Raw genomic sequence first — 20,440 nt, 5'->3', positions numbered from 1 at the left:
TGCTTTGAAAAAAAGAGGTCCTGTAACTGCATAGGAATATTTTTCCTGTATTGGTGTTGAAAAATCATCTTGACTATTTCTCACTGAACTCCTCAGTAAGAGGAGAGTCCCAGAAATTCCATGTTACTCCAGCCAACAATACCACAGTTAGCTTCAGTGGAGATTCTGCTATTAAACTACCCTTGAACATTCAACCTCCTAATTGAGATTTGTTATTCTAATAACCCCAGAGCACAGCCAGCAGCTTCAGTGTCAACTGCTATAATTCTGAGGCTGACATAGGGAGCACGGCATGGAAATACGAGAGCTCAATTTTAAATTGGCTAAAATAAACTTTATTTTACTGTTACAATATATAATCTCTTATCAACACAACTCAAAGTGTTTACAAAATAATCTCATCTTCTGCTGCATTTTAAACACTACTTTTATACAAACTTTAAAGGTAAAATAGGAATTTGTAGCTAGAAATTGTTACATTTTTTAGAAGCATCACAAGAATTACTTCAAACAAGAGTGTTTTTTTCTTGTGATGCCATCTTCACAGACAAAACTGAACATTTATGGTAAACACCTGAGGAAGGATTCATGAAAGGTTTCTTTAGACAAAGGATGCCAGTCCTCTTAGGCTGACAGTGAGCAAGTGCATTTGAGCTAACTTAGGTGCTCTGAAACACTTTAGAAAGGAATGTCCTCCCCTTCCCTACACTGACTATAGGGAAGGGAGGGAGCCTGGTGCTTAATGGTAGCTTTCATGAATCTCTGCACTGATGACCTAGTATGCAGCAAGACCACAAAACACAAAGCTCTGGTCCCTAATACTGCACAAGAAACCATGGAAATCTTAAACAGAACAACAATTGAAGTATTACAATTGTCACAAAACCTAGTATTTTAGTATGTTAAGATTAAAGTTACCTAATGTTCTCCATGAAACTGGTAGCAACCGGCAAGTATTACATTACTCAACCCTTATCTCCACTACAATGCGCTAGGTACACATTAGAAAGAGTGGAAAAAGCTACCATTTTCACAGCTGCTAGAAAGAGATGTGCTAAAGTACAAAAGACTTACGGTTCTGCCAGTCAAGTCAGTTGAGAGATTTTACATGCTAGCAGAATCAGGCTGACAGTGATTATTTTACATACAGCAAGCAGGTAGAAAGAGGTGCTACTTTTTTTCTCCCATGCATAGTTTAACCAGCTCATAGCCAGTTCATCTCCATTAAGACTAGAGATGCATGATATACCATTTGGTATAAGCCAAACTACCAGCAAATATATTTCCAGTGCAAAGAAAGTTGTCTTTCTTCAAGAAAAACAACTAAATTTAATGCTACTTGTCAAAAAAAAATGCTTACAATGTGTCATTTTCTACCTGTTTTGGTCTGCATTTCTAAAGTTCCCTTCCTTTCCCCAAATCACATCCAAAGACAGATGATCACAGTACATTTTTTTTTTTTTTTTTTTTAGGCAAAGAACTGTCTCCTCCCCAGAATAACTTATACTACCCACTGAAGATCATCCCTGAGAGCACTGTTCTAGCTAGACACTTAGAAAGCAAACAATGTCTCATAGCTTAGAGGAAAAAAAGGCTGTTCACCCCGTGAAGTCCTGTGGTTTTAGAAAGTAAAAAAAAAAAAAAATGCAGCTACTCTGAGCATTTAAATTCCCTGAGCTGAGTGAAATTTGAAGACAGTAATTTGTAACACATAGCATAGCAACATCTATAGCTGTACTTACAGAAACTGTAATTTTTTACAGTGGTAATGTCAGATGTTAAAATACAAGCATAGAGCAGTTAGTGGTGGTTCCTTTTACTTGCTTCCTGTCACAGGAAACACGATGGCCTTCTTTGGTGAAAAACAGCAGTGAAGAAGCTTGATGACTTCAGATTCTTTTTCCTTCTGATACTCTAGCAATCTTTAAGTTATAGTTAGTGGAGATACTACCAGGCCATAGTGCAGTACAAGTAAACCATCCTGGAGAGAAGAGAAAGAAATTGTATTATTGTACCACTTTGCCTTCTCCATGAGGCATTTTCTGTCACCGCCTGGTATAACAGCCACTGCATGGCAGAACCTCAGATGCAATCTCACTCACCATTATATACCATGTCCCTTTCATACGGTGAATGCCAGTTTTGAAATATCAAGGCAAATAATTACATTCCCTTCTGAGATGGAGAAGGGTGTTAAAAAGAAAAAGAAAGTAAAATCTGGTACTTTGCTTTATTCTGAAGTTATAATGGAATTATCTCATCTTCATAGATCAGATGCTAGTTTACAACTCATGCTGCTTTCCACATGACACTGTGGGGCAGAAAAAAAGTAATCTCTTAAGTAGTTCTAGAAGATGCTGTCAAAAGCTGTACTGGAAAAGCCCAGACTACTACTACACATTTATTAAGTAATGAATACAAGGGATTACACAAAAATAATAATCCCTTTAGTCATGTTTCTCCTCGTCTGAGACTGCTCCACATAATACAAAAACCTTTCACCTATGAAACAGGACACGTCCCAGCTCTTTAGCCTTACTTAAATCAGTTAATTCACACACAGCTGGTGAAAGGTCTAGCACTCAAGTCTGCTTCCACTATTGATCTACTGGGAATTTGATGTTGCACTAGACCTATTTATATGGACTGGCTTTAATAAAAGTTTTCTTTTGAAGAAAGAACTACATTAATCACAACTGATGTTAGAACTGATACGATATTTTGCTTCTGATGTTTTTGTCTATTAACATACAGGACATAAGATCACATATGGTTCAGAGAAGTTACATAATTCTGTGTGATGGGGTATATCAGCATGGGAAAAATAATTAAAAAATCAATCACAAAAAAATAATAACAAGCCTGTTGCCACTTTACAAGTTCTGTATTATAATACGGTAACAGTAGAAAGTACTATATTAGGCTAAACACAGTGTTTAAAATATATTTAAAATATATCTATCTCTTCCAAAACTAATTTGTAATCTATGTAAAAAAGCTTTTGACTGGTTGGTGTAGCCTCAACTACTTATAAAAAACACCTCTGAGCCATTTTGCATTGGAGGAAATTTAAGATGAAGAAATTGATCTCAAGAAGACAGAATGTGCTTTTCCACACCTCCATGACATGCCCTTTTTCTTCCCTTGGGAATTCTTTTCAGACTGTACCTATCAACACCTCTATGTTCTGTCTGGAAGATGACCTCTTATTAGAAAACCAGAAAATTTTGCCTCTAGTGTCACAAAGCTCTTTCAGGAGAAAATCACCCTAATTGCTGCTGTGTGTAATTATTTTACTCTTCTACCATTAGTTTATTTAACTTTGTATGACAGCTAAATGTTGCCACTGGAAATAAAGCTACTGTTTTGCAGAAAAAAAAAGAAAAAAGAAAAAAGGAAAAAAAAGAAGAAAAGTGCAGTTATTTTCAAAAGAAGACGACAGTGGAAGAGCTATCGGAGTTTTAAAATGTGACTGTGAAAGAAGATTCATAACAACGGAGAACAGATCTGCAACAGCAGTACTTTGATTAGTTCAGCCAACTTGCTCATTTAGTAAGACCTGAAGCTCTGCTTCTGGCTACAGATTTTGTCATTTACTTAAAGAGGAGATTAATATTCTAAGTCAGGAAAAGAGGGCACCAAAAAATGAGCCAATTAGAAAAAAAATAATTAAAATGTAAAGTCCTAAGAATGGCCATACCAGGGCAGACCAAAGGGCTACCTAGCCCCACAGTGAAATTCTAGATCAAAAATACATGACAAGGGCAAGTGTGCTACCTCCCTATAACATTTTTCAAATTCAGAAGCGTCTCTCAGGAAGTTCCTGAGCCCTAAGTCAAAATAGTTTTGTATCAAGTGTTTCTTCTACAAACTTGGTCAGTTGCTTTTGAATCTACAAACTTTTGGCAACCACAAGTCAAATCTAAGGGAAATCAAATCCAAAATCTCTGGACATGGTGATGTCAGTCACAAGATCAAGACTGAAGGTCTGAAAAAAGGGATTAAAAAGCAGGTACTGAGAAAAGTGGATCACAGTATTTTTTTTATAAGAACTGTCAAAACCAACCAGATGGGTCATGTTGGAAAAGAAGGACAGCACACAAAAACACCTCTAGAAGAGACTACGTTCATGCTACAGAAATATGTATGTTCTTTATCTCTACATCTACGGGTGATACAAACAGCTTCAGAGCAAATGTGCTCCACGAGTCTCACGCAGCTTCACTTCATTTAAAGGATGCTTACGACAACAAATGAGGGCGTAGTGTAGGGTAGATGCCAATCAACCTTAACTTTGATGGACAGGAATGAAAACAATCCATTAATAACCAAAAATACATTGTAAAGTCCTGAAAAGATGGAAGGAAGAGACAGGAGCTTTAACTCAGGACCTAGCACGAAGTGGGATGATGGTGTTGCAATATGAAGATAGGAACCTGATTGTCCTCACTTCTTGTTAGTTAGAGCAGGTACTACAAAGTTACTTACGAACCCCTTGGCACGTATATTGTTACACCTTCACAAAGGTATACTTACTCCTTGTGCCTGTTAGCTACTTCGGTAGAAATAATAAGATACATTAAAGCTTCCTTTCTGTGAGAACTGTAGTCAAAACCACTTTTGTCTGTAGCAGAGTTTAAGGGAAAGAATAGTTTTAAAAGAAAAAATGCTACAATGTATTCTTTGATAAAAGAGTTTTCAAGTGGTACATTTGACAGCAAGACATTTAAAGAAATCATATCTACACAGGAAATATACCTGTTAAACCAAAGGTCAAACCCATTGCAATTCCTTCTGTACAAAGAGAAGCTGAGACTTAACCCAGTACTGGCACTGCTTAGTCTGTGATTATTTACTTTTTAAGTACTATACATTTCTACATGTTCATCTGCTTTCTCTAGATACTGTTCTTAAAAGGAAATCCAAACAGAGAATGAGCGCTCACTGCTTATTACAAATCTCACATCAGGCTAACTCAGATGTGCCCAAAAGCAAAGCAAAACTCTCCAGTGTTCTTCACCATGTATTTGTGAACCTGACCAAAAAAAAATTAATGGTAAGTACCCCACCTGTTACACCCGGCTATAAACTTCAGAGTGGGAATGACAGACTGAAACATCATAGTATATACAGCTGTTGATGTTGTAAAGAGCAGCAGCAACAAGAAGTGCAACTTTCCAAATTCAGTATCCCCACAGCAGATGTGTGCTAGAGGGTCACAGTCACAGTAATTAAATTAGATCACAGCTTTTACTGCCTACCTCAGGCAACCAAAAAACCCCAACCCAATAGCATTGGGTTACACAAAAGTGAGAGTTACAAAGAGACTACTATAAACTGCAAGACCTCTGTGCCAAGGGCTAAGGTCCTAAAGGAAGCTACCCTTTTTCAGCTTTTCCCATGTGTGAGCTTATTATATCCATCAGTGATGCAGAGCTCCGAGAAGGACAGTTTCAGACAAATGAAAATAACTAGCAGCTTGGATCATGTTACATTAGGGCAGCACAGGGGAGGAAGGTAATACAGGGAAGAAATTATATTCCCATACAGTTAATAACAAACGTCATTCCTCAGCTACTTGATCAAACTGAATTACAGGCAGATCTCAGTGCTTGGTAACAAAATTGAACCTTTTAAATTTTTCTATCAGTGCCTTTGATCTCTCCTTGCAATAAATTCCACAAGTTTTACACTGTTTTAAAAACTAAGCAAAGTCACTTTTTATATAAATTCTGTGCAGCAAATTTACATTTTTGCCTTAAAGAGAGCTCGGTATCTTATCTCCAGCTAATTAGAAAGATTCAATCAACCACACAATTTCAGAAATGTTAAAATATATTGAGATCTACAAGATTAAACAAGATTTATTCCTGATTTTTTTTTTTAGCCTTTATCAACTAGTCAAACTAACATGTTAATTGTTTACATTCAACCACTAGAATTAGTTGCCTATTTACTCCAATTAAAAGAACCCAAACAGGTCACAATGCAGCCAGTGTCAGGAATATTTTTACCATCAGATCGCACTTATCTTCCCATACCTGCTGGAAAGACACAGAGCTATACAGAACAGCTGAAATCCTGCTGGCTTGAACCTACAGGACACTTAAAATTACTGAGGCTCTAAGCCACTACTACACCTCGTTATTCAGTAGGACAAAAACCCCAACACCAAAAATCTCCACAAAACAATCTTGAGCATTTAAGAGCCATCCAGGAGGAGTAAAAGCCCCTAAAAAAACATCACGGTGATTATAGTCCAGAAAAATAAATCACACATAACTTATATGCTGCAATGCATTCGAAGAAACTTCCAAGACAAATGCTGCCAAAGAATGCATGTTAAAATTAATGCCTTTGGCAAAGAGAAAGTTAACTGCATTTTAAAAATAATTTTTCTCAGCAAAAACAATTACCTACTGACACGAATGAATCTGCAAATGAAAAATGCAGTTCAGAAAAGCAGTTATTTTTCTCCTCCCAACAGTGACTTTACTCATTTAAGTAAAAAACTCCGATGTTTATTCCTTTAAATGACTTCGTATTTCCTAGAGTAGCTATTGAAGCTATTTTCTTAGCATGAATCACCTACAATGAACGTCAGAAACTGGTAAATGACAACAGCAGTTTTGAAAAGTGTTTCAGCATCCTAGTGAGAGCCGTTAGGGGCATTCTAAGCTCCAACACTGGTTTGGAAAGGCTGGAAGGTTATGATGGCACAAGATGTCCTTGGAGCTTAATGTAAAATCCATCAAATGTTCCTCCGTAGCTGTAGTCTCACTGGGCCAGGATAATCATGCCCCTCATTGAATTTCAGGTCTTTGTGAAAAAAACAGGCATTACTATTTTTGAACTTGACCTATCAATTTTTATTATCCTGGATAATTATCTAAAACATTTTCCAAGGTTTTTTTAATCCTAAAAATGCACCCCTTCTTCATTTCTGAAAAATAATACAGCATGGGACTATAAAACATGAAAATGTCACAATTATTTCATATCACAAAAGAAGCAACTGCGGTCTATTTGCAACATTCTACTGTAACTATTTGGCACCCTAAGAGGTTTTGTAACAAAGTGAAGAAAAATTAAGAATGAACCTGATCTTTCAAACTTCCTGGCAAAAGTGACTATGAAAGCACAAGACTTCACAATAAGCAAAGATCTTGTTCTGTCTGTTTGCCCAGTAGAACAGGCTTGTGAGAATTCATCACTAGCATACTGATTTTGTAATAACGAGACTTGAAACCTCGCTGGAGAACGTGCCCCAGGACAACTGTTTCTCTTTGTTGAGCTGCTGACTGGTACTTGGCCACTAAACATGAATCAGGCAGACCCAATTCAGACAAGAAATGAAAGACACTAAACTAGGCAGATCCATTTCCAACAACAAATGAAACTGATGCAGTTTTCCTTAAAGTGCTTCCGCAAGAGCTTTTTTGATACATGAAAAGCTTTCACGCTAAGATGAAGTCTAAAAGCATGTACATCTGACTACACCTCTGGACTGAGAAATAAATCATCGCCCTGCAATTTAGTGAAGCTTTTAGTAGAGGGCACTTCCATCACTATGTGTTGATTGCTCTATTTACTTACAGGGAACTTGTTACTTTAGAAGTAAGTTTGTTACCAGTACTGGTTTCCTCCTGGTTTCTATGCCCTGCTCCCCAAAGTCGGTAAAGTTACATTTTTCATTTTTAATTCATATTATTTTATAAACAGCTAAGACATCAAGTACGGCATTTATTCCCCTTGACTACAGAAACTATGGAACACACCACAAGCCTCAAAGATTTTTAATGCCTGCCAACACCAGCATGAGCCACACAATGACTGCCCAGACTGTGGGATCCCTCCTAGTGACTCAAATCAACTACGGGTGACACATTGTCCAAGATATCTTGAAATTAGCTTTCCACTTCTTGCCTCAACAGAGAAGCCCTCTTGCAGCATGAAAGGGCTCAGCAGAAAAATTAAATGTAAAAGACTGCAAGTATGCACAAATGAGCCAAGAGAACTGAATTTGCTACTATTTCAGCCCTTCCGCAATCTGCTTAGATTGGTATTTTATTTGGAAAGCAATCTAAATCCTACTTCTTCCCACTGTATTAAACATTAACTTTTCAGACTTCCAAGTTTAGATTAACATACAGTTTACCATACGTCATGATTTTACATCTGCATCTTACTATGCACTGGGAAGACTACTTCATTGTTTTTGCTGTACTTCTAAAATGGTGTGAGCTTTCCCATTATAAAGATGTTTGAAAAGATTCCCAAGGAAATAAAAAAATGCTTTCTTATTTGCAGAGCCAGCAGCACTTAAGATAGTAAGTTACCAACAAGAAATAGTTGGCTATACACACATGCTGTGACCAGGACTGGTATAATATGCATCAAGCAAATTAATTGCATTCATTACTCTTTATCTTTGGCTTGTGTTTTTATGAACAAGGTCATTCCCCTAACCCAGTCACAAGGCTAGCCTTATTTGGGATGCTTCAGTCCTTTAATTTCTTGCAGAGATGCAATCGCCAGGGAGGAAAAGAAGGAATGTTAATTGAAAGTAAGGCAGGTATAAGATAGCAACTTGTTTTGGAATAGGAAAAAACCCAAACCCAACCACAAAAATCTCATATCCAGAACATCATCAAACCATCAAGAACACTCTCAGCACATGGTCTACTTCTCAACTCTACTTTCAACATAAACAAACATTTTGCATAAGCTGCAGAGATTTTTCTAAGTGATTTCTTCAGACAAGTTGGTGCTATACTTCAGCACAAATACAGGCTGGGCCGAGAATTAATTCAGAGCAGCCCTGAAGAAAAAGACTTGGGGGTGGTGGTGGACGAGAAACTCAACATGACCCAGCAATGCACACTTATAGCCCAGAAAGCCAACTATATCTTGGGTTCTATCAAAAGAAGTGCAACCAGCAGATCGAGAGAGGTAATTCTCCCCCTCTACTCTGTTCTCTTGAGATTCCACCTGGGGTACTGTGTTCAGCTCTGAGGCCCTCAACATCAGAAGCACATGGACCTGTTGCAGCAAGTCCAAAGGAAGGCTGTGAAGATGATCAGAGGGCTGGAGCACCTCTCCTGTGAAGAGAGGCTGAGAGAGTTGGGGCTGTTCAGCCTGGAGAAGGCTCTGGGGACACCTTAGAGCAGCCTTCCAGTACCTAAAGGGGCTGACAAGAAAGCTGGAGGAGGGACTTTTTACAAGGGCATGGAGTGACAGAACAAGGGGTAATGGCTTTAAACTGAAAGAGGGCAGATTTAGATTAGATACATGGGAGGAATTCTTCACTAAGAGTAGTGAGGCACTGGAACAGGCTGCCCAGAGAATCTGGGGATGCCCCACCCCTGGAAGTGCTCAAAACCAGGTGGGATGGGGCTTTGAGTGGAAGGCATCCCTGCCCATAGTAGTGGAACTAGACGATCTTAAAGGCCCCTTCCAACCTAAACCATTCAATCATTCTATGATACCTGACAGGTTAAGAAAGAAGTTTCTATTTTAAAATAGAAAGCATGGAACTAACCCCAGCTGTCACACGTACCTGCACTGCGCTCTCTCCTATGGCTTGACGAATTTCCCTCAGTGTCTGGTAGTGTTCTAGCAGGTGATCACCACATATTATGTCCACCTGTGAAAGAAAAGGAACATGGTCAAGTTCAACCTATCTTTGGACTAGCAAAACAGTATCTAAGCCCTTAACATTTTATTAGAAGAGTTAAATTCTAGCATGTTATACACTAAAGCCATCTTTACCTTGTTGTCCAAATGTATTTAGCATGTACAGCACTATTGCACTGCCCTAATGCCTCCCATCCCACCCCTGACCTGAGGCTCACTTCTGTAACAGGGAGGAGAGTTTATTGTTCCACTCTTAGTTTGGGGTGTTTGCTGAAAAACACTGTTTAATAATAGCTGTGATGAATTTAATGAGAATTTAGATCATGTATTAAAATGATCCCACAAACATCCAGAGTCATTTATCAATTGCAAAAGAGGGCAAGTTGTGCCACTGACAGAAAATGAGCTATTGCTGCCCTCATTCTTGAGTGAGAAAACACGAGTAAGTCTGCTTAATATGACTGTTCTGAAGAAGTGTTTTAGTACAAAAGAACAGCTCACTGTACGAGGATGTCACACAGTCCTCCTGCAAAATGCAATCAATACTTCAGTGATACAAGTGAAGGGCATACTCAGCAGTTCTAAGCAACGTCCTCTACTGCAGCTAAACTATGTCAATGATGTCTGCAATTCTGGAGAAGGCACTTTTGTTAAGTAACTGCCCACAAAACCTGTAACTTTGTGGAAAAAAGAGACTTGATAATGAGGTATTCTGAATTCCTTGTCTTCGCTATTATGAAAAATAAGTTTCTTTATACAGTTACTACAAATTTACTGTGCATAATATAAATCCAGTCTCCAACATTCCAAATTAAGCAGCTAACACAGCACTGTGTCTCTTTCAATTGCAGCCTGGTTACATTTTCCTTATGAACAATTTCTACATACAGAAATGAAAAGGCTCTCATCTGTGAATTATGATGAAACCTCAAAATTAAAGAGCATTGACAATGAGCTTCCCACAGCTTTCTGCAAGGAAACCATCTAAGCTTTGCCACTGCAGTAGTCATGGAGCATACTGCAATATCATTACGTATTCTCTTATATGGCCACTTTCCACTATAGAATGCACTCTGTGCTTCAGCTATTCTATTGCCCTGGATTTATGCTCTTCTGCATGCTGACCCACTATCTCTTTCTTGTTTGTCATGGAGACATTCAGGAAGATTTATGCCTCATGCTGGCAGACCACATTCTGAGAATCAGCAACACGGGAATTCTACTCCTTAGATGCTCAAAAGGGCTAATTTACTTCCCCTCACCATCTGTATAGTATGAGAATGATATAGAATACTCTGTTCATGTTAGATTGAATCTTAATGTGCAGAAGATGTAAGCTGCTTGTATTACTTCTGCTTTTTAGCTTCTAGGAGGAAACCAGTAACTAAAAACTAATCTGGACGAAATGTTAAATATTGATTAGATATTGATCCGTACATACACACGTGCATATCTATTTAAAATCAACATTTCATGTATTTAATACAGAACCTGAAAGAAATAAATTTATTTTTTGTTTTTGAAAGCTGGTTATAGTTACTTCTGCTGTTTTCCATGCATTCTCTACAGTTATTACTGCAGGAAGACAGACATGTCTGCTTCACTTTCCAGTGATATATAGGTTTAATTACTTTTGCTTTATAAGCTTACTTTTATAATTTTTATACAATAAGGCACTGAAAACTCAATCCTGCTCCCACTGAAACATATAGATATACACATTTTATATGTTCTACAGAAATAGAAAATCTATTTGCCCAATATAGGATGCAAACAGACATAGTGACAACTGCTGACAAAACAGAATCGGAATGCTTGTTTGAAAATAACCCACTGTTGATCCTGCTGCTCATTTCTAGTACTAATTATTAAAGACCCAGTGTCTTCTAATAAATTAAGAAGAGTTTTTTCACATTTACCATGTTAAGAGTGCTCTGAATACCAAATGCCTAATCTCCTCATTTCGGCACCAAAGCCTGCATCTCTGCTTGCTATTATGCTAGGATTCATTCTATAAGGACAAAAGAATAAACCATACAATGAAAAAAAAAACCCTGTTCACTGTGAAAAATCAGTTGTGAAATGTGCCTCAGAGGAATCCTTGTGCCATACAGGATTTAATATATTCCATTACCAAAGAGGCACCAGCAACACAAGTGCTATAAATTTACTACAGATCCAACTGACTGGTAAAACTGAAGCCAGCTAGTACTGATAGCTCATGAGACAGCAGTAAATACAGATTGACCTTTTGCCGAAAGGGAACATGAAGGTGTAGCTACTGAACACTGAAGTCACTTCTGTTAAAATGCTTCTTACAATAGACTAGACTTTCCATTATGCCATTTATTTTCTTTAGCTGTCATGTTCGCTATTGGAGCTATTTCTCTAAAAGCCACAATAACAGACAATTCTAAATTAATACTCACCCAGTAACAGAGATAAAAATGGAAATTTTTCATGTAAGGGGCATCCCACATAAGAATAATCGCAAGGGAGAATTTGGCCCAGAAAGCAGATGACCTCAATCAATAGTTTCTATGCCAACCCATACTATCCAGGGAAGGACAAGGAAACCATAAAGTTTTAGAGATTGACATGAGCATTTGAGCTAGTTATTAAAAAAGCTGGCAAAGCTTTCCATTTCCTCTAGCTACTATCTACTTTTCACAGGCACCAGCTACGAAGTCTAAGACTGGCATAAAGAAACTGCATCAACAACTACACTGTATGAGCACAGACTTCCTTCCAGTCTTCCCCCAGGCTGCAGTGTGCACACATATGCTTTAAGGAACACAGATCTGATTATGGATTATTCCATAAGCTACATTAATGCATTCAGACCAGCCGAGCTGCAAGTCTTTCAGCAGTGTCTCTCATCCTTACAGAATGAACGGCAAGAAGGCATAATGCTGCTCAGGATGATCTCAAAGGAAATAACACTTCTCATTTTCTCCCCACTCTCCAGCAGAACACAAACCACACAGACGTGCATCAGCTGTTGAAGCCAAGTCCCTAATGGATTCCAAACACCATAGCCTGTATTTCGCTCAGATTAAATGTTACCTACTTAGCTTTTACTAGCAATTCCAGTTGCTCAAAAATTATTTTCATACACCCCCCCAACAAATTCCAGCAAGAATATTAAAAAGACCTTGTAATTAGAAATATATATAAACACATACAGAAAATTAATCGTTTCCCAAAGCATAGAGATCAAAACAAAGCACCAGAAAGAGTAAACTACAGTCAGTCAGCTCAAGTGGTAGACAGAAATAAGTGAAGTCTTAACATACCAGATAAACTAGGAAATCTGAATCATAATCCATTTTCAAACTGAAATACAGAAGTCTGAAAATAATTTGAGGCCTCAGACTAGGAAAAAAGAATACAGACAGTGGCTTCAAAATGGCTTTTTAGTTTTATATATACTTAACATATGAGAGAGATAGCTTATTCACACTTTCATTAATCTCAATCCAACCCACTTGTGCAGGTCAATGAAGAAGAGCAAGTACTAGCTAATATTCCACACAAATAAATTAAATAAAAGAGATCCAAGTACAGTCTAGTTCAGAATGGATAACATTTTCTATCACTTGGTCACTGAATCAGCTTTAAAAGGGAACAAGTGAAATATTCTCAAATAATACTCTTACACACTGTCAAACTAAGCTGATACTCAGTAGGAACTAACTGCATTCACAAAATAGCCACACCTAATGTCCTTACTAGAAGTCTCAACAATGAAACCAAGAACACAATTGCATGTACTGAGGACAGAAAGAAGGAAAGTCTCTGTGTCCTCCTTACAGTCAAATCTTTTCAAGTCCCAGGTAAGGCACAATTAAACACTGTGGCAGTAAAGTCTTCTGTAGATAAATGTGGGAAAAAATACAGTGAATGCCATGCATTTTAGCTCAATAGTGCCCGAAACATGCGTTTCTGAAAGAAATTTCCTAGCTTCCCACGGGAATCTAGCGCAAGGACTCTAGCCCCAAGTTAAGTGCACCAAACTAATTATTTTTTATACAAAATTTCATTATTTTAGCTAATAAAGAACCGGAGAGAGTCAGAAATCAAGATTAAAGAAGTAATATTAAAAAGAAAAGCTTGTCCCAAGTGAGTATCTGTTTCTTCTTTAACATACGTTGGGGAAGTGTATAGGAAATTAACCACTTCAGACCTCAACTCTTTCAAATTTCTACTGCAAACTAAAAGAGCAGCCAAGTGCCCTCTGTATTTATATTCTTTGCACATATGGTTTACAACCTATTTCCCTAAACTCTTCTACCTGTGATGATTTATATTCATGTTCTCCCTAATTTTGTTTTATTAGCCATCCTTGGAAGTTTGAGTAAGAAATTATTCATTAGGCTTACTAATCTTTAATGACACATCTGACATCTCTTTTGCTTTTTGTGTCTACCAACAAACCCATCAGCTTCATGCCTACTACAATTAGAAGATGACAGCTCAGTACATACACTCCTTTAATCTTAAGTCTCCGTATTACAAAGAAATGATCAATCAGGATACAAAAATAATTGCTGCTTCATTTCCCCAATTTCCTAATCTTTTAAAAATAAGCCTGAGTATCTTCAAGTCAGTCATGATTTGTAGCATGAAAACAGACTAAAGGTTTCCAGTGACAAAAACCCCCCATACTTGCCAAAAAGACCCAGAAGCCGATCAGTTAAGAAGGGGAAAAAAAAGCAGCCAAAGGATCTTGACTGTAAAAGAAATTGGATTTAACAGCAGGACAAAGGCAGTGATTGTCTCCCTGTAGTCTGCGCTGGTGAGGCCGCACCTCGAGTACAGTGTTTAGTTTTGAGCCCCTCACTACAAGACAGACGTTGAGGTGCTGGAGCGTGTCCAGAGACGGGCAACGGAGCTGGGGAAGGGGCTGGAGCACAAGGCTGATGAGGAGCGGCTGAGGGAACTGGGGCTGTTCAGCCTGGCCAGGAGGAGGCTCAGGGGGGACCTTGCTGCTCTCTATAGCTCCCTGACAGGGAGTTGCAGGCAGGTGGGGGTCGGTCTCTTCTCCCAGAAAACAACTGACAACAAGAGGAAACAGCCTCAAGTTATGCCAGGGGAGGCTTAGATTGGATATTACGAAAAAGGTTTCACTGAAAGGGTGGTCAAGCATTTGAACAGGCTGCCTGGGGAGGTGGTGGAACTGCCATCCCTGGAGGTGTAGATGCGGTGCTTGATGATATCGTTTAGTAGAGGACTTGGCAGTCCTGGGTTAACAATTGGACTTGATGATCTCAAAGGTCTTTTCTGACCTAAATCATTCTGTAATTCTCCTGAGGCACACAGTCACACTGTATTGTCTCAGAAGGTTACTGCTTTATGAAAACACAGCCTTCAATCCAAAGCCTATTCCCATCAGTATCAGCTTGACTGACCAATAATTGACAGCTCTAAGAATTGTTTACACATTATGGAACTCCTGCACTAGAAACCTACATAAATTACTTTTCATTGATGCATGGCACAACATATGTAACATTTACCATGTATCCCTGCCTATATGGCCAGCAGAGTTTGCAGCCTGATCTGTGGGTCCCACAGGGCTGTGTCAAGAGGGATGTGCCAGGGTCAGATCTCTGTGGTAAAAGGCTGGTTGCAATTTCCACAGAAAGTACTACCTGAAAATCAGTTAGGGAAAGTGGATCATTCTGAGGATTGAAATAATAGATACAGGAAGGGATTCAACAGTATGATGTTCAAAGTCATTAATTCAGAAGGTTGTAACAGGTTTTGAAGCTTTACAGTGAGAGCTCTTCATCAGGAAAGAGCCTGGGAGGTGAACATTTCGGGTTGATTAGTTTATCACAGAAAAAAACCAAAAAAAACCCAAAGAGAAATCTGAAGCTGTGAACGTGAAAGAGGAAAATAATTTAGTGAGGAGTTTTCTGTAGAATTGAACTAAAATGTATAGAACAATGAGATTTCACCTGAAATGCAGCTTATAGTATTGTTGCCTAGCATTTTGTATCTGAACTGAATTGTTGCTGAAATACACCGAAGAACTGAAAATTCTTTTTGACATGCAATTCCTACAAAATGTTTGAGGAATATGCAGGTAAATTCTTTTGTACCATATCCTGCTCCTTTAAATTCTTACTTGGAAGCGTGTGCCTACATTTGCATTCATTCATACCTTCTGTTTTAACACATACATCCACAGTGTTAGGATTTCTTAGCTCATGTCTGCTTCTTCAATATTCAGTTAAATCTTACTGTTATTCAGCTCCTACCTGTCTCTGCCCTCATATCTTCCCACACTCACACACTTTCCTGTCTATGTATTCAGTTTTCTTTGAAACAGAAGTATCTTTTCGTTTTGAATTTAATCTGCTGAAATCTTAAGTGGTACTTTAGAAACTCTAAACAAATAATGAAGAATAACAAAAATTTAAGCATGTTGCAAATGAGTTGGGAGAGTTGTTTCTTGTGGATCACAAGATTTCAAATGTTTTATTTTTTAATCCTTACTGCACTGAGAAGAACCTAACTTTACCTCTGGACTCTAATGAACAATGGAAATGTTCTGTCTGAAGCACAGGCATTACACTGATCACAGCGAACTTGTAAGTGCCATTACAAGCAGGGTATACCTGACAAGTAGGGTCCAGATCCATTTTTCTTCTGAGGAATTTCTCTACGTGTCCAATTGTTGCCTCCCCAGAAACACGCACAAACTTCTTTTCCAAAGGCTGCAAAGAATAAATGTAAGATTTAAAGACAATGTACATTTTCAGTCATCCCTTGAAAACCCCAAACCCGTTAACAAAGGGAGACAGCTTAAATTTTTGGAACTTTCACTGATCTATTTCCAGATTACCTCATACCGAAAGGATTAAATATGTATTATGACTCCAGATTCAAACTTTCTGCTGTTTGAAACAACATTTTAAAATAACCAGCTACTGAATTCAGTCCTATTTTGCTACTGAGGCACTGGAGAATGATACTTGCTCTTAATTCCACATAGAAAAAAATCAGTATTACACAGCATTTTAAGAGCCTCTCCCCCCACAAGCATTTACTCATCAGAAGCACATGAACTGTCTCCTAGTTTCCTTATTTTCCCCAAATCAGGCTTGTGTACCAAACATGATTCAGATCATTAAACCATGTCATTTTACAATGCAAGGAGCTTAAGCCCTTTAGCAGTCTAGAACTATTATAACTTGGGCTCGAATCAACTTAATAGCGCATGAAATACCATAATCAATTAAATACACTACTATGCAGAACACAAGAGTGAGATCGGTCTGAAATCTTTTTGTATCATTTCTAAATACTTTCACAGCAAGGACTGCAATGACAAAACATTTGTTATGCCAGCCACAAAAATTTTAATGGGTTTCCCTTCTACGGATAAAATTTTAAAGAGCTGACTAGTGATATGGGTGGATAAGCGAAGAGGCACAAAGGCAGAGCAGATGACTGCACTGAGTGTGATAAATGGATTACCTTTTGTGTCAATTAATTGGATTTTTATGTTGCCTTCTGAACAGCTGTGATTTACTATCCCTGTTCATCATATTCTTTCAGTTTGAAAGAAGGGTCAGAGAGTCACGGACTACCCTTGAATTCAATCATGAATTTAAATATGTACCCATGATAACTGTGGTTTTGGAACAACAGTTTGATTTATTAATGTACAACAGCTAGAAATGACAATCAGATCCGATCTAGGGAACCATGCTGCTACAAGGTTCATGATGCTGAATTTATGCTTGCTGCATGCATAAATCACAGTTTATGACCATGGACCCTGTAATCTGTTTTCTCCCTGCCTCCAAACCCCTTAAAGACAAAAAAAAGGCTGAAAATCCTTCATATATGAAGTTCAACATCTAGTTCAGAAAAATAAAAGACAGCTAAGCAAGTAATCGAGGACAGAGCAATGCTACAAATGCATCAGGGTATGTTTTGTGAGAAGTGGATATGAAAGAGGTTTTGGAAGGCAGAGGAGTAGTCATGAAGTGGAATAAAAAAGCATGGAGATAGTGTGGCGAAGAAAGTAAGAATAGAAAGGAAGAGGAGAAAGTGTGAAGCAGAGGGCATTAACATACAGCAAGAAATTTGAAAATACTGCAGAAAAATACCAGTTATAAGATGTGGTATTTCTTAAAATTCATATAGATGATGTAGAAGACTAAATATGCAAATAAGCTGAGTCACACTTTAGTCTACACTGTGAGTAATGGTGGGCAGCCTTTCATCTTCGACATCCTCATAGCACTAGAGTTAAAGTGAGCATGAATATGTGTGGCTTAAAAGGGAAAAAAACCCAAAGCCAAAACCCACACACACAAAAATCCCTTTCCTGAATCACAAAAACTCAATTATGTTTGAGCCAAGCAAGGCAAAACTACTCACATTGGAATGGGATGTTTCAGAGGAATTAAGTGGCTGACACAGGTTTTAATAATACAACATACAAGTTAAGAAAAATGGTTGTACTACCCTGCAGTCATTCTTGTGTGGCCCAAAATGAAGAGGATAAAAAACAAAGCAGAAAGAAGGGCAAATATAAGACAGAAAGGATGGGAGGTGATACAAGGGCAAGGAGATGGAATCTATACTGATGTTTCCACCTTTGTGAAAATGCTTATTTCTGTATTTGAAAGTTCGAACTTGCCTCCTAAGCTCTGCCGTAACAAATGGGATTACTACTAAAAATAGTATGAATAACTGCAATCAAATCTAACAGTTCAGATTCGTGCCTGAAAAAATATTGATCAGAAATCAACTCAACTGAAAACATGACGGAAATTAGTAAAATGGTACAATCAGGACAATTCATATTTAAGTTACTAATACACTTTTTTCTCATATTCTTTGGCAGTAAAATTCTCCTGCTAACCCTACCAGTTAGGTGTCCCTTGTATTCTGTTATTCTGGGCCATTCCATGTTTTGAGTCCTACAATTCCAATACAATGAAAGATTAAATGCAACATATACTGAGTAATTTTAAATTACATCTCGTTCTTGCCCTTGAATAGAGTCTTGTTTTCTAAATGTTTAGCCAGAATAGTGGAATGACACACTCTGAGCACCTCTAACTACAGCACATGAAATCATGAAGGCAGCAAACAATGTGCAGTTCCTCTATGAATTCGTACTGAAGTAGCTCAGTAAGATCTTTATTAGAAGAACAGCAATATTCTTTAGCACGGGATTGGGAACACTATTTCTTGTTTAGCAGAACAGCCACTGCTCAGACAGCAAATGTTAGTGAAGGGATGGAGAAAAGAATAACCTTTCTGCTGAGTAAGAAAGCATATGGTGCTGTCTACACAATTTGTACATTTTTTTGTTATATGCTTAAGCACATAACTATTTATTATACTATTGTTATACTTCAGGCTATGTTTCCTCTGAATAACTTTCCACTACAAGTAGAAAAATCATCTTCAAAAAACCAGTAGTTTAGACAATGTCTACACTTTTGTTTAGGATTCCAGTAAAAGCCATAGTTGTGCACCTTTTGGACAGAGATGCAAGAATAACAAGCTGCAATCACCTAGGTGAAATTTCATCAGTATCATTCCCATTCTCCCACCAAAGCTTTAATTACGTAGCCTCAGAAGCATTCTTTTCCTATTCTGTGATGCTATACAATAATTGGTGTAAAAGTACACCGTAATCCAAGGTTGGTTACCGCTATGCTGATGAAAGTTCAGGGTGTTCTCAGTGTAAGAAAAACAAACTAAATCAAATACGTACAGGTTATACATATTTCTGATGTAAATTGCAAGAGAAAAAAAATCAAACCATATCTGTACCTTAAAATTCCCTGTGCCTTCATTAGCTCTGAAAAACAAGCGTAAAACACAGTCAATATTGCTAAGGTTAATAGTTATTAACACCCTCAAGCTCTTTATTATAATAGTGACTTATTGATTTTGTAGTCCAGCATATTAAGTTTATTTTCCAAATCTGAGTTTAATGAAAGGAGGAACCTCACACACTAGACTGAATTTACTTTTTTTTTCCTCCTACCCTTTATTTGGTACTCCGTTTTTCCTGTGAATTCAGCTATCTATGACTTTAAGGTTTGTCTACACAAGATGGAAAAAACCAAACCAACACAGCCTAAAGCCTTTTTTAAACACAACATAACACTAATTTTCATAGGAGTAGGCTTTAGTATTAATGCTGCTTAAACATCGATACCTCATCATCCTTGATATTTGGAACCTCAACAGACAGAACCCAAGAAGTTGCTAACAGAATGTGCTCAACCACCAAAGAGGCTTTCTGGGCCAGTTGTTGGCCTTCCAGACTATTTATATCATAGGATTAATTCTAATGTTATCCAGGAACTCAGGAAGGCAGCAGGTGTTTCTCTGGAAGGTGGAATACACAAAAATATGGCAAATGACCAAATTCCCAGCTGCCTTCAACAGAGGTTCATTGATTTGCAGAGTCTGAGCATGTGACCTACTACTGATCATCTACACTCCACACCTCCATCTTGTAGTGCGATATATAAATTTCTCAATTAATTAACAGCAATTCATGGCATTTCACTATTCTTGTATTGCATTAGCAAGTATGTATGTATGAGAGAGGAAAAACCCGCAGTATTTAATTGCACCGAAATTGAACATCACTATAAATCAACTTATTATATATAGTATAATATATATTTCTACTGACCATTTGATATAGTAAACAAATGCATTTGTAATATTTCTACAGACCACACATTAGCATGGCACTTCAAGTTACTGTAATGGAGTATCCCGTCATTAAATATGTACCAGCTATCAGACA

The 20,440-nt window shown here is 37.8% G+C and overlaps 1 protein-coding gene across 2 annotated transcripts in view; it reads right to left on the bottom strand.

Moving 5' to 3' along the window:
• Positions 1-312: 312 nt before the first annotated feature.
• Positions 313-20,440, bottom strand: part of PCGF6 (polycomb group ring finger 6) — a 28,486-nt gene continuing 8,358 nt past the window's right edge. Inside the window, exons 7-10 of one of the 2 annotated variants that reach the window (XM_056351473.1) lie at positions 19,447-19,474; positions 16,263-16,361; positions 9,560-9,646; positions 313-1,981 (exon numbers count right to left, since the gene is read on the bottom strand). In XM_056351473.1, coding sequence (XP_056207448.1) covers positions 1,925-1,981; positions 9,560-9,646; positions 16,263-16,361; positions 19,447-19,474 — 271 coding nt within the window. In that variant the 3' untranslated portion in view covers positions 313-1,924. Of the gene's footprint in view, positions 1,982-9,557; positions 9,647-16,262; positions 16,362-19,446; positions 19,475-20,440 lie in introns of those variants that run through there. The other variant, XM_056351474.1, reaches the window with a different exon arrangement.

The sequence above is a fragment of the Falco biarmicus genome, chromosome 9 (genome assembly GCF_023638135.1).
Source record: "Falco biarmicus isolate bFalBia1 chromosome 9, bFalBia1.pri, whole genome shotgun sequence".
NCBI classification, from domain to species: domain Eukaryota; kingdom Metazoa; phylum Chordata; class Aves; order Falconiformes; family Falconidae; genus Falco; species Falco biarmicus.
Note: the sequence above shows the minus strand (reverse complement) of the source record. Positions and strands in the feature narration are given on the sequence as shown.